Source organism: Suricata suricatta, chromosome 17 (assembly GCF_006229205.1).
Source record: "Suricata suricatta isolate VVHF042 chromosome 17, meerkat_22Aug2017_6uvM2_HiC, whole genome shotgun sequence".
NCBI lineage: Eukaryota > Metazoa > Chordata > Mammalia > Carnivora > Herpestidae > Suricata > Suricata suricatta.
Window position 1 is genome coordinate 33,733,372 of NC_043716.1, and position 12,647 is coordinate 33,746,018.

General features: G+C 50.2%; 1 protein-coding gene across 1 annotated transcript in view; it reads left to right on the forward strand.

Annotated features, from left to right (window-relative positions):
- The first annotated feature begins 11,799 nt into the window (after positions 1 to 11,799).
- DLX3 (distal-less homeobox 3) overlaps positions 11,800 to 12,647 on the forward strand; it is a 3,192-nt gene continuing 2,344 nt past the window's right edge. Inside the window, exon 1 of the mRNA XM_029929330.1 lies at positions 11,800 to 12,124. Within this exon, the coding sequence (XP_029785190.1) occupies positions 11,800 to 12,124 (325 nt within the window). The remainder of the gene's footprint in view (positions 12,125 to 12,647) is intronic.

Genomic DNA, 12,647 nt, shown 5'->3' on the forward strand with positions numbered 1-12,647 from the left:
TTTTTGCATGGACCTCAAGTATATTGTAGTATAGAGGTGGAATTTAAGGAAAGGTATTAAGCAGGCTGTGTTGTAGCTTATGGGCAAGTGATAAATTGTATCATTTATCTTGAATGTATCATAGATAAGCTGCTATATAATGATTGCCACTTCAGATAGCTGTGAAATTAGGTGATTAACTAGTTGTTACTTAACCTTCTAATTTCTGTATAAGTCTAATTACATGAAATAGAAGTTGGGGTTCTGATTTTTTATCTTGCTTATCCATTTGGAGTGTCATTGTAACTACTGTATTGTAAATGATGGAAAATAATTGCATATGTTAAAAAAATAGTGTTATATTCTAAAAAATAATAAATAAATAAACTTTAAAAAATAAAATAAAATAAAATATGCCCAAAGAGGGGGCACCTGAGTGGCTCAGTCAGTTAAGTTTCCGACTTTGGCTCAGGTCATGATCTCACAGGGCTCACGAGTTCGAGCCCGGCATCAGGCCCTGCTCTGACAGCTCAGAGCCTGGACCCTGCTTCTGATTCTGTGTCTCCCTCTCTCTCTTCCCCTCCCCTGCTTGCACTCTTTCTCTCTCTCTCTCTTTCTCTCTCTCTCTCTCTCTCTCTGAAAAATGAATAAACATTTAAAGGAATTTTTTTAAATATGCCCAAAGAGCTAAAGAAAAGCATGGACAAATAACAAAAGGAAACCAAGAGAATGGTGGCTGAACAAATAGAGAATATCAATGAAGAGAAAGAAGTTATCAAATGAAACCAAATAGAAATTCTGGAGCCTAAACATACAATACCTGCAATGAAAAATTCACTAGAGGGTTCAACAGTCGATTTGAACAAGGAGAAGAGTCAGTGATGGAAAGTCTACTGAAATCATTTAGCCTGATGGACAGAAAGAAAAAAAGAAAAAGAACAGAGCTGAAGAGAACCATGGGGCACTGTCAAGTCCACCAACACGTGCATTGTGGAAGTCCCAGATAAAGAAGGGATGCAGAGAGAGTATTTGAAGAAACAATGGCCAAAACCCTCCCAAATTTGATGAAAGGCATGAATCTACACCTCCAAGAATCTCAAAGAATTCCAAGTCAGATAAGTTTGAAGAATCCATACCAAGACGCTTTCCAGTAAACAATAAGTAGAACTGTGTCACTCTTCTGCTCACAGTTCAGCAATAGCCCCTCATCTCTCGAAGAGTACAATTCAAAGTCCTTACGACATCCTGTGAGGCCTTACGTGGTCCCTCCATACCCGTCACATCACCTCTGTGCCTTCATCTTCCGGAACTCTTGCTCGCTCTCTCTCTAACCACACTGGCCTCCTTCCTGTTGTTCAAACACATAATTCACCCCCAACCACTAATGAAGGTGTGTTGAAGCCTCTGTAGGAGTGGATTTGTCTTCTCCATCTTGTAGTTCAACTACGTTTTGCCTCACATGTTCTGATACTCACATTAGGTGCATATACATCAAAGACAGTTATGCCTTTTTGGAGAATAAATCCCTTTATCATGATGATGCCCCTCTTCATACCTGATTATTTTTCTTGTTCTGAAGTTTGCTTGGTCTGAAACCAATAGCTCCTCAAGCTGTTTTCTTTTTTCCTCTTTTATTTTTAAGTGAGCTCTACACCCAACGTGGGGCTCAAACTCATGACCCTGAGATCAAGAGTTGCATGCTCCACCGACAGAGCCAGACAGGCGCCCCCTCCACCCCAGCTTTCCTTAGATTAGTGTTAGCATGCTATATTTTTCTTGATTCCTTTACATTTAATGGACCGTATCTTTATATTTGAAGTGGGTTTCTTATAAACAACACGTGGTTGGGTTTTGTTTTATCCATCTTGTACTTCTATCATTCACATTTAAGTGATTATTGACATAGTTGGATTGATATCTACCATATCAGTGGCTGTCTTCTGTTTATTGCAACTTATTCTCAGTTTCTTTCTTTTTGAAATCTGTCCCCACTTTTTCTACCTTCTGTGGCTTTATTTGAGCACTCTGTATTATTCCATTTTCTCTCCTCTCTTAGCATTCCAAGTATACTTCTTTTAAAAATATTTTAGGGGCTGGGACACCTGGCTGCTCAGTTGGTGGAAGGTGACTCTTGACCTCAGGGTTATAAGTTCGATCTCCACATTGGGTGTAAAGATCACTTCAAACAATAATAAAATTAAATAAAAATTTTAAACATGTATTTTGGGGCGCCTGGGTAGCTCAGTTGGTTGGGTAACCAGCTTTGGCTCGGATCATGGTCTCATGGTTCATGAGTTTGAGCCCCACATCAGGCTCCCTGCTACCAGTGTGGAGCCCACTTCGGATCCTCCATCCCCCTCTCTCTGTGCCTCTGTCCCTCCCCCTCTCATGCTCTCTCTCTCTGTCTCTCTCTCTCAAAAATAAATAAAATGTTAATAAAATGGAAATTAAATTTAAAAATATTTTAGGGGTGCCTGGATTGCTCAGTCAGTTAAGTGTCTGACCTCAGCTCAGGTCATGATCTCACAGTTCATGAGTTCGAGTCTGGTGTCCGGCTTTGTGCTGACAGCTCAGAGCCTGGAGCCTGCTTGGGTTTCTGTGCCTCCCTCTCTTTCTGCCCCTCCCCTGTTCATGCTCTCTCTCTCTGTCTCTCAAAAATTATAAATAAAACATTAAAAAATATTTTAAGGGCTCCTGAGTGCTCAGTTAAGTGTCTGACGCTTGATCTCAGGTTTTGATCTCAGAGTTGTGAGTTCAAGCCCCATATTTGGGTCCATGCTGGGTGTGGAGCCTACTTTAAAAAATATTTTTAGGGGCACCTGGCTAGCTCAGTAGGAAGAGCATGTGTGACTCTTGATCTTGGGGTCATGAGTTCAAGCCCCACGTGGGGTGTAGAGATTACTTAAATAAAAGAAAAACCTTAAAAAATGTTTTTAGTAGCAGCCCTGGAGTCTGTGATACACACTTAGCCTGATCTAGATCCATTTTCAAATAATACTATTCTCCTTCATGGCTGGTACCTTATAAGCGAATATTCTCTACTTCTTGGTATAATTCATCTCACTTATCCACAAGCTATAATTACCCAATACATTGTTGCTCTTATTATACAATTTTCTCTTAGATAAATTAAGAATAAGAAAAATAAAATATTTTATCTTCAGTTACTCCTTCTCTTACGTTCTTCCTTTCTTTATGTAAAACTGAGCTTTTGACCTTTACCATTTTCCTTCTTTCTTTTTGTTAATTTTTATTTTTAAAAAATTTTAATGTTTATTTTTGAGAGACAGAGGGAGCAAGGAGGGTCAGAGAGAGAGGGAGACACAGACTCTGAAGCAGGCTCCAGGCTCTGAGCTAGCGGTCAGCACAGAGCCCGACGCGGGGCTCGAACCCATGAACTGCGCAATCATGACCTGAACCGAAGCTGGACACTTAACCGACTGAGCCACCCAGGCACCCCTTTTCCTTCTTTCTGAAAATCTTCTTTTACCATTTCTTTCAAGGCAGGTCTCATGGCCATGAATTCCCTCAGCTTTTGTTTGACTGAGAAGGTATTTATTTATGCTCACCTTTGAAGGATGTTTTCACTAGATACAGAATTCTATGTTGTTTTTTGTCTTTCAACACTAAAGATGTCACTCCACTCTGTTCTTGCTTATGTGGCTTTCAAGACATCCAATATAATTTGTACATATATATTTTTAACTTTATTTTTTATTTCATTTATTTATTTTTTAATATTTCATTTATTTTTTAAATGTTTATTTATTTTTGAGAGACAGAGAGACAGAGAAACAGAGAGTGAGCAGGGAAGGTCAGAGAGAGAGGGAGACACAGAATCTAAAGCAGGCCCCAGGCTCCAAGCTGTCAGCACAGAGCCCGATGCAGGGCTCCAACCCACCAACCGTGAGATCATGACCCAAGCCGAAGTCGGCCGCTTAACTGACTGAGCCACCCAGGCGCCCCAATTCATTTATCTTTTTAAAGTATGCTGTACACCCAGCATGGGGCTTGAACTTATGGCCTTGAGATCAAGAGTTGCATGCTCTGCTGACTCAGCCAGCCCGGCATCCCTATAATTCATATAAATCCTTCTCTAAATAGGGTGGTATTTGCTCCTCTGGCTTCATTCAAGATTTTCTCTTCTTTGGGTTTCTGCAGCTGGAACAAATTCTAGCCTCCTGCTCTCTGACCCCAAGGGTGCTCCTTCTGTGATGCCCTCGTGGCCTCCCTCTGATCCCATGGGGATCCCCAGCCTGGACGCCTCTTCCACGGCTCCACCAGGCACCCCACTCTTCACTTCCTCCTTCGCTCAACTCGGACTCCCCTAGAAACCACTTGAGCTACCACTTTTCTAGTGGATGCTTCTCGCTTGCGTGTCCAACAGACCTCCATCCTGGTTGGCCCGACTGTCTGCTCAGAGCCCTCCCTCGAGCCCAGTTGGAGAGCAGCCCACTACCTGGGTGGCCCCCACCAGGCACCCTGGAGTCACTACATCATCGTCTCCCTGCACAGAAAGGGCTGCGGCAGCCCCAGGTTCTTCCATGTCCCTGGTCAGTCCTTTTCCTGGTCCCCATGGCAGAAGTTATGCTTCAGACTTGCTCACCTTTTTGCACTTTCTTTAAGCCTCTGGTCCTATCACCTCCCCGCCTCAACTATTAACTCACACCTACCTTGCACACACACCCATACAGGACCTCCCGAGTACCTTGAGCCATTCTTTTTGCTCTGAAATGTTTCAAATACCCAGAAAAGTACAGAGTACGGCATACCCAGCACCCATGTGTCCTGTACCCCACGCTACCAAATTTACTTCTGAGGGGCACCTGGCTGGCTCAGTTGGTAGAGCATCTGACTCTTGATGTTGGGGTCTTGAGTTTGAGCCCCACATTGGGTGTAGACATTACTTCAAAAAATTGTTTTCCATTGACTTCTGATTCCAAACCTGCAAACGTACCTCCACCTCACAGAGGTTCAAAGTCAGAGTGCCTCAGGGAGGATGGCTCAGTCGATTGAGTGTCTGACTCTTGATTTCAGATCAGGTCATGATCTCGCAGTTCATGAGTTCGAGCCCCGTGTCAGGCTCCATGCTGGCAGCGCGGAGCCTGCTTGGGATTCTCTATCTCCCTCTCTCTGTCCCTCCCCTGCTTGTGCGCTCTCTCTTTCTCTCTCAAAATATAAATAAACATTTTTAAAAATGGTTTTAAAAAATCAGACTGCCTGGACTCAAATCTTGAATGCGCCACTTACTTAGCTCCTCTGTGCCTCAGTTTCCCCCTCTGTCAAAAGGCAGACGTGAGAGTGCTTCAAGGTGGGATAGCAAATGGACTCCTATGTAGACTGCTTTGAACAGGGCCTGGCGCACAGTGAGTGCTCCATGAAAGCCCGTATCATCTCCTCTCCCTTCCTGACTCAACACAAGGGAGAATCAGAGCTGAGGCTAACCCCGCGGGCCGGGCTCCGGATCCTTCTCCTCCCACCTACTCAGGGATGGAAGTCTTGACTACCCGTCTCTACTGGCTACTATCATTGACATCTAAACAAGCTTGCTTCCATTTAACACGCACGTGCGCACACACACACACACACACACACACACACACACACACACACCTCCCAGTATGCCAGATACCCTCTAGTCCCTCCTGCCTTTCACAGCCAAGCTTTACTAGCTAGGTGCCCGCCTTTGTTCTCCATATTTCTTTCCCTCCTACTCGCTCCTCAACCAACTGTAAACAGCCTTCCGGCTTCCCCTCCACGGAACCCTCCTTTCCTGTTATCACCAAGTGCTCGCTTGAAACGTCATCCAAAGGGCACATCTCAGTCCTCATCCTGCGGGGACCTTATGTCCACAGCAGGCTTTGACCTTGCTGACCACTCCCCCTGCTCCTTGAAACACTCTCTAAGCACCCACCCCGCCCCCGACACTCACACACTCAGGACCACTCCCCTCTGCACTGCCTCCCACCAATCGGGCCACTCTCTCCCAGGGGCTGCCGTAGAACCCTCCTTGGCTCTCTTCTCTCCCTCTCTTCCTGGACCGGCTCACCCGTGTCCATGGCCTCACTTACCACAAGACGTCCCAAACCCTCAATTTGCATCTCCAATCGCAGCATCTTCATTGATTTTTCAGATCCATGAAGCCAATGGCTCACTGGACAGCTCCTCATAGATGCGTCAAAGACGCTCAAACTCAACACGGTCAGAACGGAGCTAAGGGCAGAAGCGCTTGGGAGAACAATTTGGCAGTATCTTCGAAAGTCATACATCCTGTGGCCCACAATTCCACTCTTGGGGACCCAACAGCAGTGTACACGTGTGTGCACCAAAAGACATGTGCAAGAATGCTTACAGCGCTGCTCATGACAGCCCCAGACTGGAAACTACCAAAATGCCCACCAACAGTAGAAGAGATAAATAAATGGTGGTATAGTCACATGATAGAAACCCACATGAGACAGTGAAAACGAATGATCTACAAATATATCCAATAATACCAAACCCACACAAACATAATGTTGAACAAAAGAAGCCAGACATAAAAGAGTGTCTACTGTATACTTCCATTTATTTAAAAGTAAAGCTATATATATACGGGGCACCTGGGTGGCTTAATCTGACTCTTGGTATCTCAGGGTTGTGAGTTTGAGCCCAGGGTCGGGCTCTTCATTGAGCATGGAGCCCGCCTGGGATTCTTTCTCTCTCCCTCTCTCTGCCCCTCTCCTTCTTACATGTTCTCTCTCCCTCTCTCAAAATAAACAAACATTCAAAAAAGTAAAAAAAAAAAAATGCAAAACTGGCCAGTAGTTAGACGCTAGGACTGCTCACCCTTGGGGAGTAGTGACCGGATGGGAGCACGAGGGGGCTTTTGAGTGCTGGCACTGTCGATTCTCACCCTGGGGACCGCTTACACAGCTGTGTTTGGTTTGCACAAATTCGTTGATTATGATTTGTGCACTTTTCTCCATAAAAGTTTTAAAAAGAGGGGCGCCTGGGATGGCTCAATCAGTTGAGCATCCAACTTCGGCTTAGGTCATGATCTCGCCGTTTGTGGGTTTGAGCCCCGCGTCAGGCTCTGTGCTGACAGCTTGGAGCTTGGAGCCTGCTTCGGATTCTGTGTCTCCTTCTCTCTGCTCCTCCCTCTGTCCCTCTCCTGCTCGCACTGTCTCTCTCTCTCTCTCTCTCTCTCTCTCTCTCAAAAATAAATAAATAAATAAATAAATAAACAAACAAACAAACATTAAAAAAAAGAAGCTTGGGGCTTATCCCCCACTGCCCCCTCTCCTTGTCACTCACATCCAGCTCATTCCCAAGCACTGCTGCTCCAGCCCCTCCCCCACTGTCTCACACCCTCTGCTTCTCTCCACCCTCATTCCCTCTCCCTTCACCTGGACCCAACTGCCTTCTCTCTTCAGGAGTCTCCTGGTGAACCCCCCCACCCCAAACCTCCAATCTTGCCCCTCCGATTCATCCCCACATAGCAGCCAGAGGGACTGTTCTAGAACCAAAATCCAGTCAGGGCTTTCCCCTGATTAAAATCTTTCAGTGGTTCCCTGTAGCCACTAAGATGAAGCCCATTCCTCCGATCTGGGGTTCCAGGGGGCTCTGTGTTCTCCGGCTCTGCTCCAGCTTCACCTCAGCCAGTGCTGCCCAAGGCCATGCCCCAGGCTGTCCCTGGAGCCTCCGCACAGACTTTCCCCTGAACTTTCCCCCTTCCCCACATCCCTGCTTCTCCCTGCCGGGTCTCACACATGCTTCAGGTCTCCGTTCAGACACATGCGACTCCTGTCCCATTACATGTCATATGGGAGTAAAACTGGCTGTTCTGTGTCCACTTTTCCTGGACTTTGGGCTCCTCGGAGGGAGCATTCTGTCTTGCTCATCACTCCATCCCCAGCCCCAAGGGTAGTGGAGGCTCGGGAAAGAGGTATTGGATGAAGGATTCCAGGAGACATCCAGGTTGCAAAGGGTCAGAGGCCTGGGCTGTATCTCCGGGGAGCTGTGAGAAGGTAAAGGAGGGTCCCCCTTGAGTGACAAGAATCCGAGAATTTAGAATCAGAGTCTGAAGGGACCTCAGAGGCCATCTAATAATCCATTTAAAAATTTGTCTTTTAACATTTATTCAGACAGAGAGAGATAGAGCACCAGCAGGGGAAGGGCACAGAGAGAGAGAGAGAGAGAGAGAGAGAGAGAGAGAGAATCTGAAGCAGCTCTAGGCTCTAAGCTGTCAGCACAGAGCCCAGCAGGGGGCTCGAACTCAAGCACCATGAGATCCTGACCTGAGCCAAAGTCGGATGCCTAATGGGCGCCATCCAGGCGCCCCTCCACTCTGATTTACAAATGAGAAACCTAAGGGAAGGAGCCACCGGCCCTCGGGACAGGGGTGGGTGGGAGGAGAGAGAGGCACCAGCTGCAGAGTAAGGCAGGGGAGTGATGAAGAGTGACTGTTTCGTGCTGACGGGGCTCCTAAAATCAGTAAAGAGAATATTCCTTCTGGGTCTGAAGGTGGGGGCTTTGCATGTGGCCCCCTAAGCAGGTCTCCCCAGTGGAGCTGGACTCTGGCGTCCTTACATCGACCACTAGATGGCGTCAGCTCTCCAGGCAAAGGAGAGAGCAAGGGCTGGTGGGCACACCCCAAGGCTGGCACAGTCTGTGAGCCCAGTTGCGGTGGCCATGCCCAGATATCATGACACTGGGCTCCATGAAACAGTCTGATTCAACAGTGTACCTTTTCTCATGCCCAGGGAGAGGGTGGACAACGCTCCTCCCTCCTGCCAGCCTCCCAGAGGCCCCTGAAAGGCTGCCCTGCATCTTTCCTCCACAGGGGGCAGGACTCAGGCCTGCGGACACCTGCTCCTCTCGTTGGCCCAGATGGCAGTAGGGGGCACTAGTCCCACTACATCCTCTGGCCACCTTACCATGCTGAGTCTGCAAGTGGATGGCCCTATCAGGGAAGCTACTCTTGCTCTTACTCTGGAACGAGGTAGCTTGATGCCAGGGCCTGCTCTGTGCCTGCCCTTTTCCTAACCCTGCCAGCACCCTCAGCCAATATGTTCAGCCCCGCTCCAGCACTAGACTCTCAGTTATTCATTCAACAAACGTCAGCTGAGCACTGAAGTTGTGTATGTGTGCTGCTGTAGGTATCTGGAAGGCAGCAGCGAGCTGGGAGATACAGTCTTTGGTGTTTTGGATCACACAGCACAATGGAGGACCAGACGAGAATGTCATATTACCAAACTATTGTCTAATGGCTCACCTAAGTCTTTAACGCTGCAGTTTTTGTCCCTTTCTTGCAGATTTTCAGAGCAGACTGGAGCGTAGAAACCAAACTACTGGAATCCACCACGGCTACCACCCTGGCGTGATTCCAGGGTTCCAGACTCCCAGTCCAGTGCTCACTCATATAACTCAGGAGCCGGAGGGTGGGGTAGGGTGGGGTGGGGACGAGGAGGGAACGGAGTGAGGCTTCTGTGAGGACTCAGGTGGAAGGTAGACTGACTGTCCTATCATCTGGGAATCACCTGGCTCTCCTTGTCTTGGAATGAATGAGTCCCTGAGAAAGGGCTTGCCAGACGCTGTCCCTCTTCCGTGGGGAGCTAGGGGCTCCAAAGCAGTCCCCACCCGCCTCCCCCGCTCCCATTCTGGGAGGGGAGCCGGCCGGGCCAGTGCCCTCTCTGCCCCCAACGCCTCGGGCTTTCTAGGCGCCCTCTTGGCAACAGAACAGAGGGCATCGCGAGCGGGTGGCAACTCGCCCCGCCACGGGCTCGCAGCGGCGGGCGATAGGCGCTAGGGGGACGCGGAGATAGACCGACAGATAGCGCTCCCCTCGCCCGGCCCCCGCCCCCACCTTTCCCACGCTGTGGCCTCCGGGAAGCGGTTCAGATCTGGCGGCCACTCCTGCCCCTCTGCCCAGGGACCGGGGCCCTCTGCCTCCGCCAACTGCAGCTCTCAAGTCCCTGGAAGTCCCTGGCAGCCTGTCCGCAGAGTCTGACTTTGGAAAGGGACACAGAGCCCCCCCTGCACACTTCCCTGCTGGACCTCAGGAGTCTCTGTAAGGAAGCCCCTCCCCCCGGACTGGCGTGACTGCAGAGCCCCGAAATGACCACAAGGTGGCGCGCTGGCACTGCGAGTCCTGAGTTGCGTTAGCACCGCCAGACACACTAAAGGGACAGAATTGACGCGTAAGCCCCGATTTGGAGGAGCTCCCCCTCCCTCCGAAGAAAAGCGAAGAGCAGAATTGGGGATGGAATGGAGACATGCTGTAGGCGTTGGGAATAACTTGGAAGACTTTGCAGGCCAGACGGGACTTTAGGAGCCACCAGTCCGCAGGAAGGGGAGCCTCTTGTTCAGGGCCCTCTCGGAGGGACAGGACTCAATGGAGCAATAATCATGGCTCCCAGCTGCTGAGGACTGGGAAGGTGCTAAGAGTTTTATACACATCTACATACAACTACACATTCACACGGAGACACCTTCTCCCGTGGCCTCCCACTCCCACTGCTTATACCCCTGCTCGCGCGCCCTCGCGTGCGCGCACACACGCAGGCGCGTACACACACACACAGGCTTGCACTCTTGTGCATAGCTGTATATTGCAGAACACGTGTAACCCTTATGCCACACACTCCAACTACACCTGTCCCATATACCTGGGGTCTAAACATGCCCCCATCACCCAGTGGTGTCTCCAATGCACAGATTCTGACCCCAAACCTTCTAAAGCACACAGAGAGTCAACCTCTATCTCACCCAGCCTCATGGGGACCCCCGTCCTCTGCTCCCTCTAGCAAGCCTGGGCCATTTCTGAAACTGCACCATGGACAGGTGATGCACCTCCACCTCTGCATAAGCCTCTCAATCCACACACACCTGCCCCTTCCCCCCCCCCAACAGGACCCTCTCTGGGCCCCTCATGACTTTCATAGGCCCATGGCACTTTTGTCTGATGGGCACTTTCCTCTATAAAGACATTCAAGATTACATTTTATGATTCCATTGCTGTAAATATATTACTATCATATACTGAAAAATTTTCTTCAACCTAAAATGTCTTTCCCTTTTCTTCTGATTTTAAAAGAAATTAAAGTATTTTCACAGCCCTGGGTCCTTCGCATTCTGGGCACATTTGTCTGCCTGTCATTTGCACAGTGTACACGCACACACCACCTTGGCCCACCTCCCTCCGCAAACACCCAATGGGCAAATTCCCCTGCTTCCCCACCGCACCTGAGCCCACCTCCCTGCCACAGCCAGGGAGACAGACACACTGACAAATCCTGGGGGCCCGGCAGAGACACTCCCCCTCCCTCAACTCCTTTCTTCAGAGGCGCTGTGGGTTCTCTGGACTGGGGGTGGGAGCCACAGGAGGGGGAACAAGGTAGGGGTGTGTGTGTGTGTGTGTGTGTGTGTGTTTTGGGTAACAACAAAGAATGGGCGGGGGGGGGGAGAGAGGAGAGAAAGAGAACGAAAGAGCGCAAGAGCATGTTTTGCCTCGAAGGCAAGACTTGCAGCCAATCAGAGCGCTGGAGCCTCCCTCCGAGACTCCACTATTGAGTCTATAACCGGCTGGCCGGGCGGAGCTGGCAGCATTTGACTGTGGCTTGGGACGCGACGAGAGGCGCGCAACGACCGCCGGAAGGCCGGCGATGGTCTAGGCGCCCCTCGGCCTCCCTCCCCCGAGACCCTGCGGACCCCCCCCCCGTCCACCGCCTCGGCCGCTGAACGCAGCCCCCCCGCCTCGTCTCCTGCGCCTCCTCCGCGCCCCTGCCGGCTTCGGCTCGGCGGCCCCCGCCAGCCCCAAGACTCGCGGCGCCCGCCAGGATGAGTGGCTCCTTCGATCGCAAGCTCGGCAGCATCCTCACCGACATCTCCAGCTCGCTGAGCTGCCATGCGGGCTCCAAGGACTCGCCCACCCTGCCCGAGTCCTCGGTCACTGATCTGGGCTACTACAGCGCTCCCCAGCACGACTACTACTCGGGCCAGCCGTACGGCCAGACGGTGAACCCCTACACCTACCACCACCAGTTCAATCTCAACGGGCTTGCGGGCACGGGCGCCTACTCGCCCAAGTCGGAATATACTTATGGAGCCTCCTACCGGCAGTACGGGGCGTACCGGGAGCAGCCGTTGCCCGCCCAGGATCCAGGTGAGACTTTGGAGGGTTCCCCCAGGGAGAGAAAGGCGGGGATTGGAGTCCAAATCAAGGGAAGCGTGGCGGGTTTAAAAAAAAAAAAAAAAGTACTGTTATAAATTTAGACAAGGTGGGCTAGATGACCCCCAGAGGGGACAGATGACCTTCCAGTCCCGAGGCTATGCACCGCGGTCTCGGTGAGGATGGGGGCAGTTAAGGGAGGAAGGAGAAGAGTGTAGGGTGTCAGCGACCCCTCCGAATCGGGTGCTTTCGCGGGCACGTCAGCTCTTCCGTCGGATTCCGAAGGCTTGGGGGTAATAGGCAGCGGGGACTCAAGCTCCGGGGACCCTCTGGAAATGGGCCGCGGAGAGGGGGAGTGGTAAGGGGACATGGAGAGAGACAGACAGACAGACACCCCAAAAGCAGAGACTGAGAAGTGGAAAAGCGGGAAAAGAGAAAGGCGGAGAAAGAGCCGAAGAGAAATGTGGGGAGACAAAGTGAGGGAAAGGAACAGAGAGTGGAAAGGGCAAGAAGAAAA